The sequence below is a fragment of the Schistocerca cancellata genome, chromosome 10, assembly GCF_023864275.1.
Source record: "Schistocerca cancellata isolate TAMUIC-IGC-003103 chromosome 10, iqSchCanc2.1, whole genome shotgun sequence".
In the NCBI taxonomy this organism is placed as follows: domain Eukaryota; kingdom Metazoa; phylum Arthropoda; class Insecta; order Orthoptera; family Acrididae; genus Schistocerca; species Schistocerca cancellata.
This window is the reverse complement of record NC_064635.1, coordinates 35,493,745-35,521,721: the sequence shown is the minus strand read 5'-3', so window position 1 is coordinate 35,521,721 and position 27,977 is coordinate 35,493,745. Positions and strand designations below refer to the sequence as shown.

Genomic DNA, 27,977 nt, shown 5'->3' with positions numbered 1-27,977 from the left:
AGCCCTCCAGAAGAACAGTATAGATCTTACGAAAACACTAAAAGGGCCACACCAGCTGCAAGTTTTAGCGTGAGACTATACGCGTCTCTGTTACGTAGAAAACATTAAAAACATTGCCCCACCACGAAAAGTATAACGTTTCTCATTGGATACCCAGACTTTTTGTAGGCGGAGTTTAAGGTTAACACTGAGACCCTGACTGGTCAGTCGAAAACACAGCCAGATAGCTTTTCTCAAACCAACTTCGGTAAATCGTGGTAAGGAGAAGTTAGGAGAGAGTTGCTTCTGAGACGGCGAGGTGCGTGGAGCTGCGCCGCCCGCCACCCCCTGACGCTGCCTAACCAACGACAAGGTAATGAACGCACGCGATGCCACATAAGCGTGCATAAGGCTTCACTCAGAACTGCAGAAGTCTCATCTGTTACATTCCTTTTTTACGTAATACTAGTGTCGACGTCAATTAAACTTCGTGGTATTCACATCTGCTACTAGAAGTTAAATTCTGAAACGCGATGGTTTTTCTGTTATATAATTATTGAGAAGCCACATCAGTCACTGTAATTTATGACAAGTTAAATAAGTAATTAAAAATAATTGAGGGTCACTGTAGACCATTTTGATAGTTTTTTCTTTTATGAAACTTAACTTAAGCCTAGATTATAGATGTGATATGGCATAGGTCACCCTTCGATCCATTGTAGAACTTGGAAACCCATTCAGGGAATATTCGTTCACATTTTTGTTGAATGCAGGTGGTTTTTATCATCCTGTATTAAAATATTTCCTTTTATCAATAGTGCAATTTATAAACAATGTTTTGTGAGTAGAATAAAACTTCCAGTGGTAAACTTAACTGCTTTTTCGACGTTATTTTACCAGCTAACTAAAAATAGGAAAGCCTTGAACTCCTTCCACTAAATTTAGTTAGTATTAAGATTCTTTTACAGGGAGTGCAGTGGAGCTGACGCTGAAATCATTAAGTATTTGGTTATATCATCGTTAGTCTCACTGAACTCTTCTGAACTCTACATGTCATGTGTGGTCTGGCGTCTCCTTACCAGCAACAGGTCCCAGGTTCAAACTAGTCAATTCCCTAAAAAAAACACGCTCAGAGCGTCGTTGCGCGAAAGTGGCAGGGAGACACGACTTAGAACAGACAGACACCACGCAGAATGTTAGAGAGAATAAAGAAAGAAAGAAAAATATTACACCGAGTCCAGCTGCGTCCGGACAAATACCTGGTAACCGTCATGTCGGAAAACGCGGAAACAGAGGAAGCAGGAAATCAGATGTGTGAGCCAATCAGGTACAGTCCCTCTAGGCGTGGCCTAACGGGTGCGCAGGAAATGTCGATAAGAGGAAGCGGCGGCGCGGTGGGGGCGGCAGTGTGCGTCAGCGATCCGCGTAAGTACTCGCTCTGGAGGCGTTCTACTCGTCTGCTCTACATCTAACACATAGCGCGGCCGTAGGCGGCTTTCCTCTTTCCTGTTACATACGCGAACGGCACGTGATAAAACAAGACGTTAATCCTCCGTATGAGCTACAATTTCTCTCATTTTTCTCATCACGGCCATTTCGCGAGAGACGTTCGTGGTAGCAAGTAACATGTTGCCGGCCACTTCTTGCAACGTATGCGCACTGATAAACATCGTCGTGATGCGCAATGCCTCCCCTGCAGCGCTTGCCACTGTAGTGTTGGGTGAAGGGCTCTGTGCGATTCTAGCGCCTGCTTAACGATCATTTGTCGACGGAGCGATTGTTTTGTAGACCATTTCTTTCGTGGTCGAATTGAATTTCTCCATGATTCTCAGTCTGGCACCTACGTTTCAAAAATCTGTTTTTTTTTTTTTTTAGAATGAAATTTTCAATCTACAGCGGAGTGTGCGCTGATATGAAACTTCCTGGAGGATTAAAACTTTGTGCCGAACAGAGACTCGAACTCAGGACCTTTGCTTTTCGCGGGCAAGTGCTCTACCGCCTGAGCTACCCAAGCACGACTCACACCCCGTCCTTACAGCTTTAATTCCGCCAGTACCTCTCCTCCTACCTTCCAAACTTCAAGGTTCACAGGAGAGCTTCTGTGAAGTTTGGAAGGTAGCAGATGAGGTACTGGCGGAATTAAAGCTGTGAGGACGGGGTGTGAGTCGTGCTTGGGTAGCTCAGTCGGTAGAGCACTTGCCCGCGAAAAGCAAAAGTCCTGAGTTCGAGTCTCTGTCCGGCACACAGTTTTAATCTGCCAGGAAGTTTCACCTGTTTTTTTTTTTTATGCGATTGTTCTGCTTTATGTCACCAATGGTGTAATCGAATAGTAGTGGCCGCATCCGCCCCTTTGTGCATTACACGTTATACGAGAGTGAAAAATGTTCCTATCGTAACACAAAAAGGCGAATATTTCATGGGCAGAGAGAGGAGTGTATAAGAAGGGAAGTCGCCTTTCGACTTATCTGCCAACCTCTGATACATTTAGATCAAAACATCTTGATAGATTTGCGATTTTTTGCTAGTTAGTATTGGTACCCATGTCATGTAATATATTGCATCGTGTCAATTAAACTAACACGATACATGACATGTTGTGTAACACCACACATGCCATCATGTCATATCTACATCTACATCTACATGATTACTCTGCAATTCACATTTAAGTGCTTGGCAGAGGGTTCATCGAACCACAATCATACTATCTCTATACCATTCCACTCCCGAACTGCTTGCGGAAAAAACGAACACCTAAACCTTTCTGTTCAAGCTCTGATTTCTCTTATTTTATTTTGATGATCGTTCCTGCCTATGTAGGTTGGGCTCAACAAAATATGTTCGCATTCGGAAGAGAAAGTTGGTCACTGAAATTTCGTAAATAGATCTCGCCGCGACGAAAAACGTCTTTGCTGTGAAGACTTCCATCCCAATTCGCGTATCATATCTGCCACTCTCTCTCCCCTATTACGTGATAATACAAAACGAGCTGCCCTTTTTTTTGCACCCTTTCGATGTCCTCCGTCAATCCCACCTGGTAAGGAGCCCACACTGCGCAGCAATATTCTAACAGAGGACGAACGAGTGTAGTGTAAGCTGTCTCTTTAGTGGACTTGTTGCATCTTCTAAGTGTCCTGCCAATGAAACGCAACCTTTGGCTCGCCTTTCCCACAATATAATCTATGTGGTCTTTCCAACTGAAGTTGTTCGTAATTTTAACACCCAGGTACTTAGTTGAGTTGACAGCCTTGAGAATTGTACTATTTATCGAGTAATCGAATTCCAACGGATTTCTTTTGGAACTCATGTGGATCACCTCACACTTTTCGTTATTTAGCGTCAACTGCCACCTGCCACACCATACAGCAATCTTTTCTAAATCGCTTTGCAACTGATACTGGTCGTCGGATGACCTTACTAGACGGTAAATTACAGGATCATCTGCGAACAACCTAAGAGAACTGCTCAGATTGTCACCCAGGTTCAAAAATGGTTCAAATGGCTCTGAGCACTATGGGACTCAACATCTTAGGTCATAAGTCCCCTAGAACTTAGAACTGCTTAAACCTAACTAACCTAAGGACATCACACACACCCATGCCCGAGGCAGGATTCGAACCTGCGACCGTAGCAGTCCCGCGGTTCCGGACTGCAGCGCCAGAACCGCACGGCCACCGCGGCCGGCTGTCACCCAGGTCATTTATATAGATCAGGAACAGCAGAGGTCCCAGGACGCTTCACTGGGGAACACCTGATATCACTTCAGTTTTACTGGATGATTTGCCGTCTATTACTAGGAACTGCGACCTTCCTTACTGGCACTTGTCATGTCGTGCAATATGACACAACGTGTCATTAAACTTTAGAACGCATGCATCCTGTAATGCTATGTGAGCCTACTCCCTTTTTTTTAAACTAATTTGTGTTTGATTTTATTCTGAGAAGCTCAGTAATGTATGTAAATTTGAACCAAAAAGTACTTGAAGTGAAGTGAAGCGCAGTTGGACAGCAACAAACTCTTTAGCGCGCAATCCCTGCAACGATAGTAGTTGTGAATCTTTGAGTATGGACTCTAAAAAAAAAAAGAATTGATTTATTATTAAAAAAAAGAGAGAGAGAACTGTTAATCTGTATCTTGTGGAAAGAGCACAAGAGCACGTGTTGCTAGGCCGTTGCTTAGAAAGTATTGTTACATTTAATGAAAATTGATATTTTAGTCATAAAACCGAGTAAAGTATGCGTAAGAGTTGGCAAACATTTATGCATACAAATTTTCTGGAAGTGAAGAATAGAAATATCTTGTTTTTGGAAAAGGAGGAGAACTTCATTGTCGTCGCCGTCTATCAATCGACAGAAATGTAAGTGTAGAAAGTTCACTAAAATACAGGAAAAGAAACGCATTCTCTATAGTTTCCATTCAATAAGTAACAGCCTCTCATAGTTTCTTAATTACAGTAAATGGATTATGTTCTTGTACAATAGTATGGTGCTGAACTCCACTGACCAATTTTGATGTAGCAGGACGTGTAGTTTGAAGGAAATTTGTGTGCCAAGTAATCTCCTTTTCTCACGAAGAGCAAATTGCTGTTTGATCTTATTTAGTTACCAACAGTGGTCCCTTAGGTATGAAAAGCTACGAAGACTTGGGCTCAAAGCTACCCGCAATACGGCCACGTAGCCAACAGAGTCGTATTTTAAACCTTAAAGAACAATAATTCCTCCAAATTGTAATACGTCACCAACTGGTGCAGAAGCTGATCATTCAAGGAGGCAGCAACCAAAATTCAGGTACCAGTTACGACTTAAAGTAAAAATCTCAATCAAAAATCAATCTCTCTCTCTTCAAACACATAAGTAAATATTCATATTACTACGTTAAAAGTCATTTTATAATCGTACGCGAAAGAACTTGCCCCCCTTGTAACAGCCGTGTACCGCAAGTCTCTAGATGAACGGAAGGTTCCAAATGATTGGAAAAGAACACAAATAGTCCCAGTTTTCAAGGAGGGTCGTAGAGCAACGCGCGAAACTACAGGCCTATATCTCTGACATCGATCTGTTGTAGAATTTTAGAACATGTTTTTTGCTCGCGTATTATGTCATTTCTGGAAACCCAGAATCTACTCTGTAGGAATCAACATGGATTCCGGAAACAGCGATCGTGTGAGAACCAACTCGCTTTATTTGTTCATGAGATTAGATACAGGCTCACAGGTAGCTGCCATTTTCCTTGACTTCCGGAAGGCGTTCTATACAGTTCCGCACAGTCGCCTGATAAACAAAGTAAGAGCCTACGGAATATCAGACCAGCTGTGTGGCTGGATTGAAGAGTTTTTAGCAAACAGAACACAGCATGTCGTTCTCAATGGAGAGACGTGTACAGACGTTAAAGCAACCTCTGGCGTGCCACAGGGGAGTGTTGTGGGACCATTGTTTTTCACAATATGTATAAATGACCTAGTAGATAGTGTCGGAAGTTCCATGCGGCTTTTCACGGATGATGCTGTAGTATACAGAGAAGTTGCAACATTAGAAAATTGCAGCGAAATGCAGGAAGATCTGCAGCGGATAGGTACTTGGTGCAGGGAGTAGCAACTGACCCTTAACATAGACAAATGTAATGTATTGCGAATACATAGAAAGAAGGATCCTTTATCGTATGATTATATGATAGCGGAACAAACACTGGTAGCAGTTACTTCTGTAAAATATCTGGGAGTATGCGCACGGAAAGATTTGAAGTGGAATGATCATATAAAATTAATTGTTGGTAAGAGAAAATGTAGTCCATCAACAAAGGAGGCGGCTTACAAAACACTCGTTCGATCTATCTTACCAGGTCGGGGAGATAGAGAAGATCCAAAGAAGAGCGGCGCATTTCGTCACAGGGTTATTTGGTAAGCATGACAGCGTTACGGAGATATTTGGCAAACTCGAGTGGCAGTCACTGCAAGAGAGGCGCTCTGCATCGCGGTGTAGCTTGCAGTCCAGGTTTCGAGAGGGAGCGTTTCTGGATGAGGTATCGAATATATTGCTTCACCCTACTTATACCTCCCGAGCAGATCACGAATGTAAAATTAGAGAGATTCGAGCGCGCACGGAGGCTTTCCGGCAGTCGTTCTTCCCGCGAACCATACGCTACTGGGACATGAAAGGGAGGTAATGACAGTGGCACGTAAAGTGCCCTCCGCCACACACCGTTGGGTGGCTTGCGGAGTATAAATGTAGATGTAGAATACTTCCTGGTATATAAGAACCCCCACTCTCCGATGCTTTGCATTGTAGATGCCTCCCACTCTCTAGAATAACATACATTTGTGTCTATTTGTTCTTACATCCCTCTCTGTACATGTAATAGGGGATGATTTTGGGGGAGAAATAACCCCCCTGTGGAGAAAAATCAACGACCACCAACCAAAAAATCAAAAAAGTTTTTTAGCTCCCCACCAGGAGCGTATCCACCATCAGAAATTTTATCCATCGCCCCAGAATTTTTTTTTTAGCTATTACGTGTTTGTTCTTCAGCCATACGTATTGTTTACTATGGCGCGCGAGTCTTCTGGATTTTGAGCGCAGGAGCAGGGACTTTAGCCCATAAATTGCAAATGCATGTGTGCCAACACCTAGCAGCTAAGAGACCTCAGTGAGTTGGGGAAGTGCGGTTAACTCGTAAGGAAAAAAAAACAAACTAATACTCTGCCCAGAACTTATTCGCCTTTTTTGTGCTGAGATAGGAGCATTTTTCATTCTGGGTCACAAGTTTTACTCTGCCACAATTTTGGCATTAGACCGCCATAGCTGGGCAACAGATGGCTGATCCGGTATAGGTTCCTTTATTGTATTTCGAACCATGTTGCTTGAGTCTGGCCCCTCGATAGCTATCTGCCTGTTGTGGTTGTACGCGTCCAGTTATATTGGACTAGTGTCCTCAGAGCACATCAAGCTCACACGCCCAGGGGATTTTCTTTATTTTATTTTTCGTGTTTTATTTTTAATATTTTCTTTTAATTTTGTTTAATTTTTTGTCGCTTTTCTGTTTCACAGCTACACAAATTTTATTCGTATACACATGAGACTGCACACGCTAATATATGAAAAATTACCAGAAATGTTTAACACAGTGCACAAAATAACAGTTAACATAAATACGATGCCGAACGAAATATTATATGCCGTGTGAAGTTTATGCTAATAACGTATGTAAATAGTTTGTATTACGTAATCAAACTTATAACACGATCATATCACTTAGGTAAAGTTAAGAAACGATCGTATTATAAAGACAAACTTACTCAAAAGCTTAATCTATCACACGGTGAACGATTTACGCAACGAATAATAAACTACTGAGAAGCATAATCTTGTTTTTATGTGTTATCTCAAAATTTACATTATTTATTTAAAGTATGCAATAATAAAAACTGAAAATTAAGAAAAACTCTCGTTAATAGTTTTGTCGTGTAATGTTGCAAGAACCACTCCGAATTAAGTGTGAGTATGATGTGCTGAAATAAGCAGAAGTATTGCTCTAAGTTCAATTCTGAACAAACACTGACGAAATTAAGGGGGATAGGACGTCAAACGAGCCGACTTGGAGTAGGGGAGGTACCACAGGACATTTCAGTTTCCACTGCCTCTAATTTTACAAATAAATTCATAAAACTGTCAGCATGACCAGGAAGGATTCAGAATTCACACTCATAGCAGTGGAAGTTCGAAAACATAACGAATTAATTTTTTTACGTGTGAAATTTCATCATTTTTTCACTTACTAATGGCAGCATTTGTTGCTATAGGTACACTTTCCTTCATAAGTAAGAGAGATTCTTCGATGAATTTTGCACAGCATACAAACCATAGTTAAAGGTGTATGAAACTCTCGAATTTTCCAAATCTATTAAAACTGTGGTAAAAATTGAGGTAATTAACTATAAAATTTGTGTTTTTTCTAAACATGAAGTTTAAAATATAACAGCTCACTCGTTTTTTCATAATTTAAATAAATTCTAGACTTTCATACACCTTTAAGTATGATATGTATGCTGTGCAAAATTTATAGAAGAATCTCTCTTACTTATGAAGAACAGTGTACCTATAGCAACAAATGCAGCGATTAGTAAGTGAAGAAATGATGAAATTTCGCGCGTAAAAAAAAATTGTTTTGTTATATTTTCGAACTTCCACTGCAATGGGTGTGAATCCTGAATCCCTCCTGGTGATTCTGACAAAGTTTTATGAATTTATTTGTAAAAGGATAGACACTGGAAATTAAAATATACTGTGATGCCTCTCCTGCTCCAAGTCGGCCCGTTTGACGTCCTACACCCCTTAAGCTTTTCTTTTTTTTTAAAAAAAACGCAATGAATCGTTTTTTATTGGTTAGAAATGAAAAAAATCATACATAGCTAAGTGAAACGGATAGCTGTTCAGCCAAAACTATCCTATGGGATGTATTTCTTTGCCAAAAAACCCTCTCTCCCACAGCCATTCAAAGCCAGCGAATAACTCATTCATGTTAGCGAACACTCAGAGGAGTGATGAAATAGCTAAACTCGAACGACACACTAGCATCGCACTTTCAAGATGCAACACAATGTAAGCACGATGTCTGAATCACTGTAATGGTCCACCGTATATTCCAAAGTGGGCGACGAAGTCCGTTCAAATTACAGGTGGCAAGTCAGGCCGATAAGACTAATCAAATTCAGAATATACAGGGCTATTACAAATGATTGAAGCGATTTCATAAATTCACTGTAGCTCCATTCATTGACATATGGTCACGACACACTACAGATACGTAGAAAAACTCAAAGTTTTGTTCGGCTGAAGCCGCACTTCAGGTTTCTGCCGTCAGAGCACTCGAGAGCGCAGTGAGACAAAATGGCGACAGGAGCCGTGAAAGCGTATGTCGTGCTTGAAATGCACTCACATGAGTCAGTCATAACAGTGCAACGACACTTCAGGACGAAGTTCAACAAAGATCCACCAACTGCTAACTCCATTCGGCGATGGTATGCGCAGTTTAAAGCTTCTGGATGCCTCTGTAAGGGGAAATCAACGGGTCGGCCTGCAGTGAGCGAAGAAACGGTTGAACGCGGGGTGTAAGTTTCACGCGAAGCCCGCGGAAAATTGGCTCATGCCACAACTGGAGACCGACAGCGCCGACTTCATCTTGCAACAGGATGGTGCTCCACCGCACTTCCATCATGATGTTCGGCATTTCTTAAACAGGAGATTGGAAAACCGATGGATCGATCGTGGTGGAGATCATGATCAGCAATTCATGTCATGGCCTCCACGCTCTGCCGACTTAACCCCATGCGATTTCTTTCTGTGGGGTTATGTGAAAGATGCAGTGTTTAAACCTCCTCTACCAGGAAACGTGCCAGAACTGCGAGCTCGCATCAACGAAGCTTTCGTTCTCATTGATGGGGACATGCTGCGCCGAGTGTGGGAGGAACTTGATTATCGGCTTGATGTCTGTCGAATCACTAAAGGGGCACATATCGAACATTTGTGAATGCCTAAAAAAACTTTTTGAGTTTCTGTATGTGTGTGCAAAGCATTGTGAAAATATCTCAAATAATAAAGTTATTGTAGAGCTGTGAAATCGCTTCAAACATTTGTAATAACCCTGTAACTTCAGACGATATGCCCCATTACAAATGTAATTCTCTCACACTACCTACCAAACGAAAAGTGGTGTACAACCACAATACATTGCCCAGTAACTCACTGCCGCTGAACGCTCACAGTGTTCCCCACACTGCTTAGACAACCACCACAAATCGCGCGCGCTGTTCACTGTTGTGCTCTCTCGCACAAAAATTCATCAGAAACAGACGGTTGAAACCCCACCGTCCGACTGCAGTGGTTCGTGGCTTTCAAAAACAGCTCCCCACTTCGCAAGCCAGAACCTCGCGCCCCATACACTCCTCCTTGGAGACCCACTCGACTCACTCTGACCTTCGCTGCACACGCCTCATCAATTTCAGGACCACGCCGACCATTCCTCGTAGGGGGCACGGCACGGAGTTCTTCCATGCGACTTGCAGTGCAGCAGATATAAAAATGTGTGGGCGACGAGTACAAACTTGGCTTACACATGCTATGGTGGCTTACTTACATGCAACACAATTCTCATCCAGAGAAGTGCAAGTAATAGGTCGATAAAAGTAAACCAGTCACATGCTAGGCAGTCCAGTTGAAGGCACAGAGCACATGTACACTACTGGCCATTAAAAATGCTACACCAAGAAGAAATACAGACGATAAACGGGTATCCATTCGATAAATATATTATACTAGAACTCACGTGTGACTACATTTTCAATCAATTTGGGTGCATAAATCCTGAGAAATCAGTACCCAGAACAACCACCTCTGTCCGTAATAACGGCCTTGATACGCCTGGGCATTGAGTCAAACAGAGCTTGGATGGCGTGTACAGATACAGATAGCCAAGCAGCTTCAACACGATACCAGAGTTCATCAACAGCAGTGACTGGCGTATTGTGACTAGCCAGTTGCTCGGCCACCGTTGACCAGACGTTTTCAGTTGGTGAGAGATCTGGAGAATGTGCTGGCCAGGGCAGCAGTCGAACATTTTCTGTATGCAGAAAGGCCAGTAAAGGACCTGCGAAATGAGGTCGTGCTTATTCCTGCTGAAATGTAGGGGTTTCGCAGGGATCGAATGAAGGGTAGAGCCACGGGTCGTAGCACATCTGAAATGTAATGTCCACTGCTCAAAGTACCGTCAATGCGAACAAGAGGTGACCGAGACGTGTAACCAATGGCACCCCATACCATCACGCCGGGTGATACGCTAGTATGGCGATGACGATTACCCGCTTCCAGTGTGCGTTCACCGCGATGTCGCCAAACACGGATGCGACCATCACGATGCTGTAAACATAACCTGGATTCATCCGAAAAAATGACGTTTTGCCATTCGTGCACCCAGGTTCGTCGTTGAGTACACCATCGCAGGCGCTCCTGTCTGTGATGCAGCGTCAAGGGTAACCGCAGCCATGGTCTCCGAGCTGATAGTCCATGCTGCTGCAAACGTCGTCGAACTGTTCGTGCAGATGGTTCTTGTCTTGCAAACGTCCCCATCTGTCGACTCAGGTATCGAGACGTGGCTGCACGATCAGTTACAGCCATGCGGATAAGATGCCTGTCATCTCGTCTGCTAGTGATACGAGACCGTTGGGATCCAGCACGGCGTTCCGTATTACCCTCCGGAACCCATCGATTCCATCCTGCTAACAAGCAGCAATGTCGCGATACGATGAACCGCAATCGCGATAGGCTACAATCCGACCTTTATCAAAGTCGGAAACGTGGTGGTACGCATTTCTCCCTCTTACACGAGGCATCACAACAACGTTTCACCAGCCAACGCCGGTCATCTTCGTGGTGTAGCAATTTTAATGGCCAAGAGTGTATTTTCAATGCTGCCCACCAACTCCCATAAAAAAATGGCCATCAGTTCCCTGACCGCTACAAGTTTCTGAATAAAACGTGGCCATCGATCCTTTGTTACAGAGCAACTTCCCAGACACAAAACCAAAAAGTGTTGCAGAGATGGGCCGGCCGCTGTGGCCGAGCGGTTCTAGGCGCTTCAGTCTGGAACCGTGCGACCACAACGGTCGGAGGTTCGAATCTTGCCTCGGGCATGGATGTGTGTGATGTCCTTAGGTTAGTTAGGTTTAAGTAGTTCTAAGTTCTAGGGGACTGATGACCTCAGATGTTAAGTCCCATAGTGCTCTGAGCCATTTGAACCATTTTGTTGCAGAGATGGAAATTCTAACCCAGTGTTCCTGTGGGTGCTCCCTGAAGACAGTCACCATCAGCATTGCCGTCTTTTATCTGGTGAGTACACGAGAAATTATAGTAATTAAATTATTGTGGCTTCCTTGCATTGACAACTTCACCCGGATGTTGTACATAAAAAGTGAACTCTAATTTCCCCTCATGCTCTTTTTTATGTTTTCTAACGTAACAAGCATTTCACTGGTTTTGTGCTGTTCTATCTTTTGCTTCTACGTGGTTACTGCACCCAACATTCCACATAACCTAATTTGGCTATTTTACTCTTTACATGGTCCTACTATATTTTCCCACTACCATTCCCTATCACTGCACCCAGTCAGTTATTCCTGGATGCTACAGCACATATACCACCATCCAGTCCTTTTTTCTGTGTAGTTCTGTCCATAGGATTTTTTTTCGGTAGGTAATTGTTCACTTTGACGTTCCACTGTCCAGTCTTTGTTTTAAATTCTTCCATATTACTCCATTTCATATTCCCCCCATCAGAAAGTTCACAAAAAAATATTTTCTGCAGAAAAAACTTAATATTTTTTGTTAATAAATTTAAAGGTATTTCTTAAAAACTATAAAATGGATAAAGTAGATTTTAGTACAGCTGACTATTAGCATCATGTAACATACAGTAAAAATATTAAGGTCCTGCATCAAATATTTTTTTTCAGAAATGGGTAAAATACTTGCCTAAATTAACATGGGTTAGATAGGCAGGGTGTGGTCCCCTTAAAATACAGAGTGTTACAAAAAGGTACGGCCAAAGTTTCAGGAAACATTCCTCAGACACAAAGAAAGAAAATATGTTATGTGGACATGTGTCCGGAAACGCTTACTTTCCATGTTAGAGCTCATTTTATTACTTCTCTTCAAATCACATTAATCATGGAATGCAAACACACAGCAACAGAACGTACCAGCGTGACTTCACACACTTTGTTACAGGAAATGTTCAAAATGTCCTCCGTTAGCGAGGACACATGCATCTACGCATCCACCCTCCGTCGCACGGAATCCCTGATGCGCTGATGCAGCCCTGGAGAATGGCGTATTGTATCACAGCCGTCCACAATACGAGCACGAAGAGTCTGTACATTTGGTACGGGAGTTGCGTAGACAAGAGCTTCCAAATGCCCCCATAAATGAAAGTAGAGAGGGTTGAGGTCAGGAAAGCGCGGAGGCCATGAAATTGGTCCGCCTCTACCAATCCATCGGTCACCGAATCTGTTGTTGAGAAGCGTACGAATACTTCGACTGAAATGTGCAGGTGCTCCATCGTGCATGAACCACATGTTGTGTCGTACTTGTAAAGGCACATGTTCTAGCAGCCTAGGTAGAGTATCCCGTATGAAATCATGATAACGCGCTCCATTGAGCGTAGCTGGAAGAACACGGAAAATGAGCTGTAACATGGAAATTAAGCGTTTCCGGACACATGTCCACATAACATTTTTTCTTTATTTGTGTGTGAGGAATGTTTCCGGAAAGTTTGGCTTTACCTTTTTGTAACACCCTGTATATCACGCATAACCCGGAACCAAGTTTAAGTGGAAATGTCTTTCTTTTTTTGCATTGCAGGTTTCGAGCCGTGTGCAGATAGCAACAACAGCGTACAATTTGGAGACCCATCAGTACGTCGATGGCGATGAGGTTAAGGCGGAAGAGATGGGTAAGAATGCACACTTCATATACTTTTTGCTGTGGAAAGACCAATTTTACTCTATAACAAGTAAAGAATTCGTCAATGTGCACTTTATCTAGTAGTCTGATTTACCAGTTTTATGACAACTCTAACTATAAATTATTTGTTTTAGCGATTTTTTTTTACGAAGTTTACATTTGCGCAGTCTGGGCCAACTTGTCAGGTAAGGCCGGAGTTGGTGGAGGTTAAAACCGCGCAATCATCAAGCTTGAATAATGATCAGAAAGATGAGATACTGAGCCTGCATAGTTACAAAATGGCTTGTGCCCTTGTTGCTGACACCGCGTTCAACAGTGTTCAAAATTCTCACCGCAACTGGCGCAAAAGATTTCTTTCTTTTTTTCCACCTCGTAGCTGGCGCACAGTTTTGGTTTAATAGAGTTTGAGGTCTTCTATTTTAAGTTTTCTTTTCACAGATTGTTCCTAAAGCTTATCGCCTTTTACTTTCTCCTCTCAGCATTTTTTCGAAGTTCTTGTCCCTCTTTTTCTATTTTTTTCTCTTTCAGCATAATTTATAATGGCATGATTGATACTATTTTAGACTTTTGGACATCACCTTGGCTTTTGTTAAACTCTGCGCTTTGACAAGAGGTGAATTGTATGCAGCTAAAAATTATTTTCTTTTTTGCATTTAGTCTTAATACACCTGAACGAACATATTTTATTCTCCAGTTTTGGACCTATTTGAAAGTTTTAATGCTTTTATTTTCAAATTAACTCTACTTCTCTGTGTATTTGTTCTTCATCTAAGCAGAATTGAGAGGCAGACATAATCATTGATTCGGAAGCGTTTCGTCTTATCTGTCACGTTTTCTCGAATGAAATGTTCAACATTTATGCTGCAATGACAATAACGAGTAGAAGGGTGAGCTGTTATCGCGAAAGTCATATATAATACTTCATTGAACTTTCGTTAGTAATACATGTCTTTTTCGTTCTCCTTCCCCAACTTATCTTTACATTTCGTTTCTTTCGCTAGCTACGTGGGTAGTTAATCATAAAAAAGAGCTGACATAATGAAGAAGGAAAAAAATGGCCAAGTGTGAGTAGGGCTAGCACACTGAGGGTTCTGTACAAAATTTCGTTAGTTCGTCCATCATGGGAATTGAGAACCCCCATGATTTTTGCCTGCAATCGATATCGCTACTGGTAGAATATTGATCCTGGGAATTCCAAGACCATACCAAATTCTCTATAACAGTTCCTCAGACTAGCCTGGATATACAAGAGGAAACTAGCAGTGGACATTTTTATGTCAGGAGAGAAGGTTTAACAAAACATTTTTTATTTACGTACTAAGACATGACTACAAGTGACGTCTTTTGTTTGCATGCAGGAATGTTCGCCCATTATGCTTGTGACGGATGATGAATGAAATGCGTGTTCCAATGGCAAAAGATATTTTTATATGATATAATAGCAATTTAACAAGTTTCAGATTTTTTATTTTACCTATAATGTGAAACCTTGATTTTTGTGTAATTACGTGGCTATAGGACAACGGGAAGCATCAGATAGGCTTGATGAGCGAGTGTTCTAGTATCAAAATATGTGACGCAAATGGCCATATCATTTGATTGCATTGACTTAGAAACTTAAAATTTTTACATCGTCACGGGTTCCTGTACCTTAGTAAGTACCCTGGAGTTTACCTTGATGCAATTAACTTTTCCTGAGGGAAAATTGTCCTTAACAGTTGGGCAGACGGACAAGAAAGCGAACCAACTAGTTCCGTTTTTACAGACTGAGGGGTGGAACCACATTAATAATTTATAATGACAGAGCTAAAGCAGCAAATTAGTTGTACAGAGACATTTTCGAGGCCATGTGTGTTAAGGACCTCATTCAGTGCCTTTATTGAGTTAATTTGCCTGCCCTCAGTACACCATTAATAACCTAAACACACGCTTGTGTAAGGAGAAATATGGAGGCGCTACAGGTATTAATTTACAATGTGACTTCTTCCATACCATAGTTATGGAAAGTCAAGTAATAGTTTTCCTGTTTCAGTTGCAGATACTAAACTGGAACTAATCACAGGTCTCGTGTGTGGCGTTATCCATGCTGTGTGCAGCGTATTTCTCCTCGTTGGATTCACGCAGGTAAAATGTGATACTTCAGAAATACACTTTGTTGATCAGAAACTGAACAAAATTATCTTTTCGTAACCTTTAATTTCATTCCTGATATTTCAAATGAAATACTGAGACTTTTTTACGTATATTATTATTGTTACTATTTACTGTACAGTATCTGATTTTGGTAAGAAGCACATTTTGTCAGTTCCGTACAAATGATTATTTTTATTAGCTGAAGTTAGGGGATTTTGTTTTGAGGACAGCAAATACATTGTACTCACAACACAACATTTATATAATTAAAGAAGCAAATATATATACCAGTAAGATGAGATTTTCCTTTTACATTTCAGGAAAAGGCTAGCAAGCTTCTTCCATGGATCATTGTGGAAACTCTAGGCACCGTAGCAGCGATCGTAATTTGTATGGTCGTCTTCATTGCGGCAAGTTCATACAGCGTTATTATCTTCTTGCTTGTGTGTAAGTAGAGGATTATTATTCAGACTATACATCTAATTATTATTATTATTTTCTTTCCTTTCTCAGACGTTATGTCTGGTTAAAAATGGAAAGTGACGCGGGCCTTGATCAAGCGTGACTTCCTTTTAACTGTACGTTATATGTTACATTGCATTTAGGAACTTTCTGGTAATTGAACAAGTATCAATAATTACAGATTTCTGTAGTTGTATATATACGTTTGGATGCAGCTGTATTGCGTTGATGTACTGGTGGATATTGTGTGGTACTACTCCTGTAGTTGATAATATAATTGGTATAATGTCAACTTTATCCTGATGCCACATGTCCTTGACTTCCTCAGCCAGTTGGACGTATTTTTCAATTTTTTCTCCCGTTTTCTTCTGTATATTTGTTGTATTGGATATGGATATTTCGATTAGTTGTGTTAATTTCTTCTTTTTATTGGTGAGTATGATGTCAGGTTTGTTATGTGGTGTGGTTTTATCTGTTGTAATGGCTCTGTTCCAGTATAATTTGTATTCATCATTCTCCAGTACATTTTGTGGTGCATACTTGTATGTGGGAACGTGTTGTTTTATTAGTTTATGTTGTATGGTAAGTTGTTGATGTATTATTTTTGCTACATTGTCATGTCTTCTGAGGTATTCTGTATCTGCTAGTATTGTACATCCGCTTGTGATGTGATCTACTGTTTTTATTTGTTGTTTGCAAAGTCTGCATTTATCTGTTGTGGTATTGGGATCTTTAATAATATGCTTGCTGTAATATCTGGTGTTTATTGTTTGATCCTGTATTGCAATCATGAATCCTTCCGTCTCACTGTATATATTGCCTTTTCGTAGCATTTGTTGGATGCGTCTTGATCGATGTGTGGCTGTGTTAGATGATACGCGTGCTTGCCATGTAGTGTTTCCTTTTTCCAACTTACTTTCTTCGTATCTGTTGATGTTATGTGCTCTAAAGGGTTGTAGAAGTGGTTATGAAATTGCAATGGTGTAGCCGATGTATTTATATGAGTGATTGCTTTATGTATTTTGCTAGTTTCTGCTCGTAATATAAAGAATTTTCTTAAATTGTCTACCTGTCCATAATGTAGGTTTTTAATGTCGATTAATCCCATTCCTCCTTCCTTTCTGCTTAAGGTGAATCTTTCTGTTGCTGAATGTATGTGATGTATTCTATATTTGTGGCATTGTGATCATGTAAGTGTACCGAGCGCTTCTAGGTCTGTGTTACTCCATTTCACTACTCCAAATGAGTAGGTCACTATTGGTATAGCGTAAGTATTTATAGCTTTTGTCTTGTTTCTTGCTGTCGATTCTGTTTTCAGTATTTTTGTTAGTCTTGGTCTATATTTTTCTTTTAGTTCTTCTTCAATATTTGTATTATCTATTCCTATTTTTTGTCTGTATCCTAGATATTTATAGGCATCTGTTTTTTTCATCGCTTCTATGCAGTCGCTGTGGTTATCCAATATGTAATCTTCTTGTTTAGTGTGTTTTCCCTTGACTATGCTATTTTTCTTATATTTGTCTGTTCCAAAAGCCATATTTATATCATTGCTGAATACTTCTGTTATCTTTAGTAATTGGTTGAGTTGTTGGTTTGTTGCTGCCAGTAGTTTTAGATCATCCATGTATAGCAAATGTGTGATTTTGTGTTGGTATGTTCCAGTAATATTGTATCCATAATTTGTATTATTTAGCATGTTGGATAGTGGGTTCAGAGCAAGGCAGAACCAGAAAGGACTTAATGAGTCTCCTTGTTAGATTCCACGCTTAATCTGTATTGGCTGTGATGTGATAGTATTTGGATTTGTTTGGATATTAAGTGTGGTTTTCTAATTTTTCATTACTATGTTTAGGAACTGTATCAATTTAGGATCTACTTTGTATATTTCCAATATTTATAGTAACCATGAATGGGGTACACTATCAAAAGCTTTTTGGTAATCGATGTATGCGTAGTGTAACGACCTTTGTTTAGTTTTAGCTTGATATTCATTTCTGCATCTATTATCAGTTGCTCTTTACATCCTCGTGCTCCTTTGCAACAGCCTTTTGGTTCTTCATTTATAATTTTGTTCTGTGTTGTATGTGATATTAATTTCTGTGTAATGACTGAAGTTAATATTTTGTATATTGTTGGTAGGCATGTTATGGGGCGATATTTAGCTGGGTTTGCTGTGTCTGCTTGATCTTAAGGTTTCAGATAAGTTATTCCATGTGTAAGTGCATCAGGGAATGTGTACGGGTCTACAATGCAACTGTTAAATAATTTAGTTAGATGTGAATGTGTTGAAGTGAATTTCTTTAGCCAGAAATTTGCTATTTTATCATTTCCAGGGGCTTTCCAATTGCGATTAGAATTAATTGCTCGGGTGACTTCATGTTGCAAAATTATCACTTCAGGCATTTGTGGTATCATCTTGTATGTGTCCGTTTCTGCTTGTATCCACCGTGCATGCCTATTATGTTGTACCGGGTTTGACCATATGTTGCTCCAGAAGTGTATGATGTCTGTTATGTTTGGTGGATTGTCTATTTTAATGTGTGTGTTATCTACTATCTGGTGAAATTTCTTTTGGTTTGTCTTGAATGTTTGGTTTAGTTTCCTTATATTTTTACTTTTTTTGTATCTTCTAAGTCGTTTGGCCAATGCTTGTAATTTCTGCTTCTTTTCGTCTAATTGCTCTATCGCTTCTTGTTGTGAGATTTTACCTAATCTTTTTGTGTTTTTTGTCTGATATTTCATTTCTTATAAATTGTGTTAGCTGTCCGATGTCTTTTCTCAGTTTTTCTATTCTGATCTGTAGCCTGTGCTGCCATGCTGGTTTTGTGGGTTTCTTCTGTGTGTTGGTTTGTTTTGATCTCTGCTTGGTGTGTATATTTAGTGTAGTGAGTGCACCTAAAAAAACCAGTAGCTGTAACTCTTCCATAGTTGTATTTTCATCTATTTTGTTGTCTATGATTGTGTTGATAGTTTTTATTGTTGTTTCGACTTCTGGGTTATTTGGTGGTCTATGCAAGAATGGTCTAATGTCTGTATTTGTGTCTTTGTATTCTATATATGTCAGCTGAAATTTTTCTTCTATATCTAACATTTGTGTCACTTCGTGTTCTATTTGTGCTTGTTCTGGTGGCTGCTTTAAGATTTCTTTTTCCTCTGATTGCTTAATTGGTGTGTGTTGTTCTTTGTTTGTTTGCTTTTGCTCTGGGATTATTATTATTATTATTATTATTATTATTATTATTCATTGTCCGTTGGTTGATTGTTCGTGCACACAGTATTCTGGCGAACTAAACGAATGTTTTCTAATGACGTTAATTTAACTGCACTTCACCCACTTAGCCAAAGGTAACACGTTCCACATGCTTTGCAAAAGTAAATAAACCAAGGTTTTTTTGTTTTGTTTTTTGTTTTTTTACGCAGTCAACTATTTTCAGAGAGCAAATAAAATTAATTCAGTCACTTTATTAAAACACATTTCTGTTTCGTAATTCTAAGAGTTTCAGCGGTCTTTGGTAGCGATGTGCCTTTGAAAATTCTTTAATGTTATTTCTGGCCATCAGTCATCTGCCTCATTGACTGCTTGGTCTTGCTTTATCCCGAGGAAGCAGTTGCTTTCTTAGTCCTCTTTCTGAGACTAATACTGCCCGGTTTCTCTTTCTATTCAGTTTCGATAACAACATTAATAATTTATAATGACAGAGCTAAAGCAGCAAATTAGTTGTACAGAGACATTTATAAGCTCATGTGTGGTAGGGAGCTCATTCAATGCCTTTATTGAGTTAATTTGCCTGCCCCTCAGTACACCATTAATAACCTAAACACACGAATGTGTAAGGAGACATATGGAGAGGCAGCAGGTATTCAAGTACAATGTGATTTCTTCAATGTCTTTTGTATACATACCTTAGTTATGGAAAGTCAAGTAATAATTTTCCTGTTTCAGTTGCAGATACTAAACTGGAAGTAATCATAAGTCTAGTGTGGGGCATTATCCACACTGTGTGTAGCATAATTGTCCTCGTTGGAGCCACGCAGGTAAAGTGTGTTACTTCAGAAATACACTTTGTTGATCAGAAACTGAACAAAATTATCTTTTCATAACCTTTAATTTCATTCCTGATATTTCAAATGAAATACTGAGACTGTTTTACCTATATTATTATTGTTACTATTTACTGTACAGTATCTGATTTTGGTAAGAAGTACATTTTGTCAGTTACGTAGAAATGACTATTTTTATCAGCTGAAGTCAGGGGAATTTGTTTTGAGGACAGCAGATACATAGTGCTCACAACACAACGTTTATTTAATTAAAGAAGCTAATATATACAGCTACATCTAAATTTATACTCCGCAAGCCACCCAACGGTGTGTGGCGGAGGGCACTTTACGTGCCACTGTCATTACCTCCCTTTCTTGTTCCAGTCGCGTATGGTTCGCGGGAGGAACAACTGCCGGAAAGCCTTCGTGCGCGCTGGAATCTCTCTAATTTTACATTCGTGATCTCCTCGGGAGGTATAAGTAGGGGGAAGCAATATATTCGATACCTCATCCAGAAACGCACCCTTTCGAAACCTGGACAGCAAGCTACACCGCGATGGAGAGCGCCTCTCCTGCAGAGTCCGCCACTCGAGTTTGCTAAACATCTCCGTAACGCTGTCACGCTTACCAAATAGCCCTGTGACAAAACGCGCCGCTGTTCTTTGGATCTTCTCTGTCTCCTCTGTCAACCCGACCTGGTACGGATCCCAAACTGATGAGCAATACTCAAGTATAGGTCGAACGAGTGTTTTGCATGCACCCACCTTACCAAACAATTTTATATGATCATTCCACTTCAAATCGTTCTGTACGCATACTCCCAGATATTTTACATAAGTAACTGCTACCAGTGTTTGATCCGCTATCATATAAACATACAATAAAGGATCCTTCTTTCTATGTATTCGCAATACATTGTCTATGTTAAGGGTCAGTTGCCACTCCTTGCCCCAAGTGCCTATCCGCTGCAGATCTTCCTGCATTTCGCTGCAATTTTCTAATGTTGCAACTTCTCTGTATACTACAGCATCATCCGCGAAAAGCCGCATGGAACTTCCGACACTATCTACTAGGTCATTTATATATATTGTGAAAAGCAATGGTCCCATACCACTCCCCTGTGGCACGCCAGAGGTTACTTTAACGTCTCTAGACGTCTCTCCATTGAGAACGACATGCTGTGTTCTGTTTGCTAAAAACTCTTCAATCCAGCCACACAGCTGGTCTGATGTTCCGTAGGCTCTTACTTTGTTGATCAGGCGACAGTGCGGAACTGTATCGAACGCCTTCCGGAAGTCAAGGAAAATGGCATCTACCTGGGAGCCTGTATCTAATCTCATGAACAAATAAAGCGAGCTGGGTCTCACACGATCGCTGTTTCCGGAATCCATGTTGATTCCTACAGAGTAGATTCTGGGTTTCCAGAAATGACATAATACGCGAGCAAAAAACATGTTCTAAAATTCTACAACAGATCGACGTCAGAGATATAGGTCTATAGTTTTGCGCATCTGCCCGAGGACCCTTCTTAAATACTGGGACTACCTGTGCTCTTTTCCAATCATTTGGAACTTTCCGTTCCTCTAGAGACTTGTGGTACACGGCTGTTAGAAGGGGGGGGGGGGGGGAAGTTCTTTCGCGTACTCTGTGTAGAATCGAATTGGTATCCCGTCAGGTCCAGTAGACTTTCCTCTGTTGAGTGATTTCAGTTGCTTTTCTATTCCTTGGGCACTTATTTCGATGTCAGTTATTTTTTCGTTCGTGCGAGGATTTGGAGAAGGACCTGCAGTGCGGTCTTCCTCTGTGAAACAGCTTCGGAAAAAGGTGTTACCTTCACGCGTGTCATCCTCTGTTTCAATGCCATCATCATCCCAGAGTGTCTAGATATGCTGTTTTGAGCCACTTACTGATTTAACGTAAGACCAGAACTTCCTAGGATTTTCTCTCAAGACGATACATAGAATTTTACTTTTGAATTCACTGAACGCTTCACGCATAGCACACCTTACGCTAACTTTGACATCGTTTAGCTTCCGTTTGTCTGAGAGGTTTTGGCTGCGTTTAAACTTGGAGTGAAGCTCTCTTTTTGCTTTCGCAGTTGTTTCCTAACTTTGTTGTTGTACCACGTTGGGTTTTTCCCGTCCCTCACAGTTTTACTCGGCATGTACCTGTATAAAACGCTTTTACGAATGCCTTGAACTTTTTCCATAAACACTCAACATTGTCAGTGTCGGAACAGAAATTTTTGTTTTGATCTGTTAGGTAGTCTGAAATCTGTCTCCTATTAGTCTTGCTTAACAGATAAACCTTCCTCCCTTTTTTTATATTCCTATTTACTTCCATATTCAGGGATGCTGCAACGGACTTATGATCACTGATTCCCTGTTCTGCACTTACAGAGTCGAAAAGTTCGGGTCTGTTTGTTATCGGTGGGTCCAAGATGTTATCTCCACGAGTCGGTTCTCTGTTTAATTGCTCGAGGTAATTTTCGGATAATGCACTCAGTACAATGCCACTCGATGCTCTGTCCCTACCACCTGTCCTAAACTCGAAGTGTCCCAGTCTATATCTGTTAAATTGAAATCTCCACCTAAGACTGTAACATGTTAAGGAAATTTATGTGAAATTTATTCCAGATTTTCTCTCAGTTGTTTTGCCACTAATGCTGCTGAGTCGGGAGTTCGGTAAAAGGAGCCAATTATTATCCTAGCTCGGTTGTTGCGTACAACCTCCATCCATAATAATTCACAGGAACTATCCACTTCTACCTCACTACACGATAAACTACTACTAACAGCGAAAAACACGCCACCACCGGTTGCATGCAATCTATCCTTTCTTAACACCGTCTGTGCCTTTGTAAAAATGTCGGCAGAATTTATCTCTGGCTTCAGCCAGCTTTCCGTACCTATAACGATTTCAGCTTCGATGCTTTCTATCAGCGCTTGAAGTTCCGGTACTTTACCAACGCAGCTTCGACAGTTTACAATTACAATACCGATTGCTGCTTGGTCCCCGCATGTCCTGACTTTGCCCCGCACCCTTTGAGGCTGTTGCCCTTTCTGTACTTGCCCGAGGCCATCTAACCTAAAAAACCGCCCAGTCCACGCCACACAACCCCTGCTACCCGTGTAACCGCCTGCTGTGTGTAGTGGACTCCTGATCTATCCAGCGGAACCCGAAACCCCACCACCCTATGGCGCAAGTCGAGGAATCTGCAGCCCACACGGTAGCAGAACCTTCTCAGCCTCTGATTCAGACCCTCCACTCGGCTCTGTACCAAAGGTCCGCAGTCAGTCCTGTCGACGATGCTGCAGATGGTGAGCTCTGCTTTCATCCCGCTAGCGAGACTGGCAGTCTTCACCAAATCAGATAACCGCCGGAAGCCAGAGAGGATTTCCTCCGATCCATAGCGACACACATCATTGGTGCCGACATGAGCGACAACCTGCAGATGGGTGCACCCTGTACCCTTCATGGCATCCGGAAGGACCCTTTCCACATCTGGAATGACTCCCCCCCGGTATGCACACAGAGTGCACATTGGTTTTCTTCCCCTCTCTTGCTGCCATATCCCTAAGGGGCCCCATTACGCGCCTGACGTTGGAGCTCCCAACTACCAGTAAGCCCACCCTCTGCGACCGCCCGGATCTTGCAGACTGAGGGGCAACCTCTGGAACAGGACAAGCAGCCATGTCCGGCCGAAGATCAGTGTCAGCCGGAGACAGAGCCTGAAACTGGTTCGTCAGACAAACTGGAGAGGCCTTCCGTTCAGCCCTCCGGAATGGCTTTCCCCCCCTGCCACACCTCGAGACGACCTCCCACTGTACCAGGGGTGAGGGTTCATCCTTAATGCGGGCAGTATCCCGGGCAGCCACAGACATAGTCCGATCGGGGGATGCGTGGGACGAGCTGGCCGTCCGCGACAAACCCCCATTCGGACCCCCACAGTGATGCCCAGTGGCAACAGCCTTAAGATGCGTGACCGAAGCCAAAACTGCCTGAAGCAGGGAGCGAAGGGATGCCAACTCAGCCCGCATCCGAACACAGCAGTCGCAGTCCCTATCCATGCTAAATACTGTTGTGCAAAGAACGTCTGAAATAATCTACAGAGAGCAAAAACAATTCGACACACAATTTAAACGGTTATTAAAATACAAGACTGCCCAGTAAATGCAGTAATGTTGCTACTTGCGCACTGCTGACACACTGCTCGGCGGCAGAAAACTAACTGTACCGTCAGTAACATACAAAGACTATTTGAAGGAAATAAACAAATGACAGACGACTACGCGACTTTACACGTCACAGATATTAAAATGCAAATCTGCCGCTGCTAATTACGAAACTACACAATGATTTGACGGATTTAACTAAACAATTGCACAAAGAACACTCAAACAAATTTTTCAACTTGACTACTACACTTATATGAACGCTAAATAAGCCACTTGCTGCTACTTGCGCACTGCTGACACACTGGTCGGCGGTAGAAGGCTAACTAAGAAAGCTAAGTAAGATCAGATTTTCCTTTTCCATTTCAGGAAAAGGCTAGCATGCTTCTTCCATGGATCGTTCTTGAAACCCTGGGCACCGCAGTAGCGATCGTGATTTGTGTGGTCGTCTTCATGGCGGCGGGTTCATACGGCCTTTTTATTGTCGCTTTAACCTTCTTGCTTTTGTGTAAGTATACGATAATTATACAGACTATACATACTATTATTATTATTATTATTATACAGACTGGTGCAAAAGTCACTAACCGCCACCAGAATTACTCTATTCTTTCATTCCAGCCTGTGGTACTATAAACAATCGAATAAATGCTTCTCAAAATTATTGCAACCAGTCCCCTTTGGTTTTGTTCTTCAATTTTTAATGTCCCATTACCAGTTTCGAACCACCTAGCGATTTATCATCAGATCTACATCGACATAGATACTCCGCAAGCTACCGTACGGTGTGTGGCGGAGGGTAACTAGTCATTTCCCTTCCTGTTCCACTCGCAAGTAGACAGAGAGAAAAACGACTATCTGCGTGTCTCCGTATGAGCCCTAATTTTTCGTATCTTACCTTCGCGGTCCTTTCGCGTCAGTAGAATCGTTAGGCAGTCAGCTTCAAATGCCGGTTCTCTAAATTTGGTCAATAGTGTTTTTCGGAAAGAGGGTCGCACTGCCTCCAGTGATTTCAAGTTTCCGAAGCATCTCTGTAACACATACTCATTCTTCAAAGCTACCGGCAACAAATCTAGCAGCCCGCTTCTGAACTGCTTCGATATCTTCCATCAACCCGACCTCGTATGGATCCCAAATACTCGAGCGGTACTCACGAATAGGCCGCAACGGCGTCTATATACGGTCTCCTTTACAGGTGAAGCACTCTTTCCTAAAATTCTTCCAATGAAACCACGCTGATTCGTGGACATAATCCCCTGAGCCTCAAGAAAGCTTGTTATATTCGAACTGAAAATTTGTTCAAGGATTCTGCAGCAAACAGAAGTTTGGGATATTGACATGTAATTTTGCGAATCCGTTCTTTTAACACTTCTTATACATAGGGGTCCAAAAAAATGTATCCACTGTTTAAAAGTCCATAACTTGCAAACAAATTGACGGATTTGTCTCATTTTTTGTGAAAGTGTAGCTTAAGGTCAAACGTAAAGATATCACTGTAGGTGTTTGAAATTGTCACCATTAACATTCACACACAAACAATACTGCCGAACTGCAGCACGAACTACTGACTAGTTAGCTGTCAATAGAATATAAAGAGTAGTTATTTAGATAGTATAACTGAGGAGACAAAATGTTCAAATGTGTGTGAAATCTTATGGGGCCAAGGTCATCAGTCCCTAAACTTACACACTACTTAACCTAAATTATCCTAAACACAAACACACACACCCATGCCCGAGGTAGGACTTGAACCTCCGCCGGGACCAGCCGCTCAGCCCATGACTGCAGCGCCTCAGACCGCTCGGCTAATCCCGCGCGGGCCGGCCGGAGTGGCCGAGCGGTTGAAGGCGCTACAGTCTGGAACCGCACGACCGCTACGGTCGCAGGTTAGAATCCTGCCTCGGGCATGGATGTGTGTGATGTCCTTAGGTTAGTTAGGTTTAAGTAGTTCTAAGTTCTAGGGGACTGATGACCAGAGCAGTTGAGTCCCATAGTGCTCAGAGCCATTTGGACCATGTTTTAATCCCGCGCGGCAACTGAGGAGACAGCAACTTTGTCAAGAGTATCAGGAATATTTCTAGTCTACTCGACTAAATTTAGCTGGCATGAAGATAAAAAAACTCAGAATAGTGTAGCAAAAGTTTGGTGTTAATACAGTCTGCAGGTTATATTTCTTTGTCTTCTGTTACTGTATACCTGGCACGACCTATGAGTGAATGAATCATCTGCCATTCTATAGAGTGATACAGTGTGTTTCAATCTAAACAAAACCTTTGATTCTCGTATCTAGAACCTGTGATACGTTTCTTAGCAATACCACTTCATATTTGATTTGCTGAACATCTGCCTATACCCTCTGTGTAATTCTCACTTTTTTCTTCCGCCAGTGCTCAACATCTACTTCCTGCGAGTCGTGTACAGCTACTTTCGAACTCTGTGTGAGAGACCACGCCCTGCCAAGCTGACAGACATCGAGACTGCTGGGATGTGATGTGAGGTGATTACAGTTGACAGGTTCAGTCAACATTACTTATGTGAGGTGTGTCACTGGTGAAGTTGCTTCTGACTCAGGTTTTTTCTTGTGGACACATCTGCGAATATTGGAGGAAGCAAAGTTATCAGATAACATCATTGGCCCTGACAGTGCATCTAGAATCCAGCTACAACACTTACTACAAACAGTGTCAACATTTCGAGAACTATGTACCTCTTACTGATCATGCTGTTCCCATTTTCACAAAGAGAGAATTTCATGAATAATTCCAGAAATCACTGCAGAGTACATTAATTCATTTCGAACTTTTTTCCACTAAACTTTAAAGCCTCGCCTGTTGCAGCTAATGAGCAACTGTTCACTTTTCGCTATTGAATGTGCTCGAAAATATATACCTATTTACTTTGATTATGTGCATTTCTACCACCACATTTCCATTTTTGCAAATGAGTGATGTTTGTCTTCATCTTATGTTACATGTGGTTTGTAGAACAAATGAAAGATGTTTTGACTACTTTGTGCAACTGACTGAAGATCAGTGCTTGAATGTATTTTTACTGAAATTAAAAAATGACAAATTTTTACATGTTACTATCCTTGCTAATTTCCTTCCATGTCGTAATTAAACCGACCTTATGATACTATTTATTGCTGTAGATGATTAACTGTCTTGCACTGGATAGTATAATAAATTGCCAAAGCGTATGATGGTCACGAAAGTAAGCAATATTATTTTCAAATGTTCAAATGTATGTGAAATCTTATGGGACTTAGCTGCTGAGGTCATCAGTCCCTAAGCTTACACACTACTTAACTGAAATTATCCTAAGGACAAACACACACACACCCATGCCCGAGGGAGGACTCGAACCGCCGCTGGGACCAGCCGAACAGTCCATGACTGCAGCACCTGAGACCGCTCGGCTAATCCCGCGCGGCTATTATTTTCAAGTCAACCACGTAAATAATGTATGTTTTGATTGTAGTATTCTTATACACTTTTCGATCAAGTACAATTATTTCACATAAATGTTCGTGTAATAATTCATTACGTCAGGATCGCTTAGATAGATGTAAAGTATTCACATTAACAGTTTCGGCAAAGAAGTTGCCGTACTGAGACTGCTTAATCCACTAAAAAGCTTGGTACAGATGTATGAACAAATATACTTAAGCACATTGAA

At 41.4% G+C, this 27,977-nt stretch overlaps 1 protein-coding gene across 1 annotated transcript; it reads left to right on the top strand.

The window, feature by feature from the left end:
- Positions 1-1,369: 1,369 nt before the first annotated feature.
- LOC126106804 (uncharacterized) lies at positions 1,370-27,222 on the top strand. Its single transcript, XM_049913195.1, has 8 exons — positions 1,370-1,404; positions 11,780-11,856; positions 13,387-13,477; positions 15,521-15,612; positions 15,942-16,068; positions 20,027-20,118; positions 24,669-24,807; positions 26,687-27,222. Exons 2-8 carry the CDS (start codon positions 11,782-11,784, stop codon positions 26,788-26,790), a joined length of 720 nt encoding a protein of 239 aa, XP_049769152.1. The 5' UTR covers positions 1,370-1,404; positions 11,780-11,781; the 3' UTR covers positions 26,791-27,222.
- The last annotated feature ends 755 nt before the right edge of the window (positions 27,223-27,977 follow it).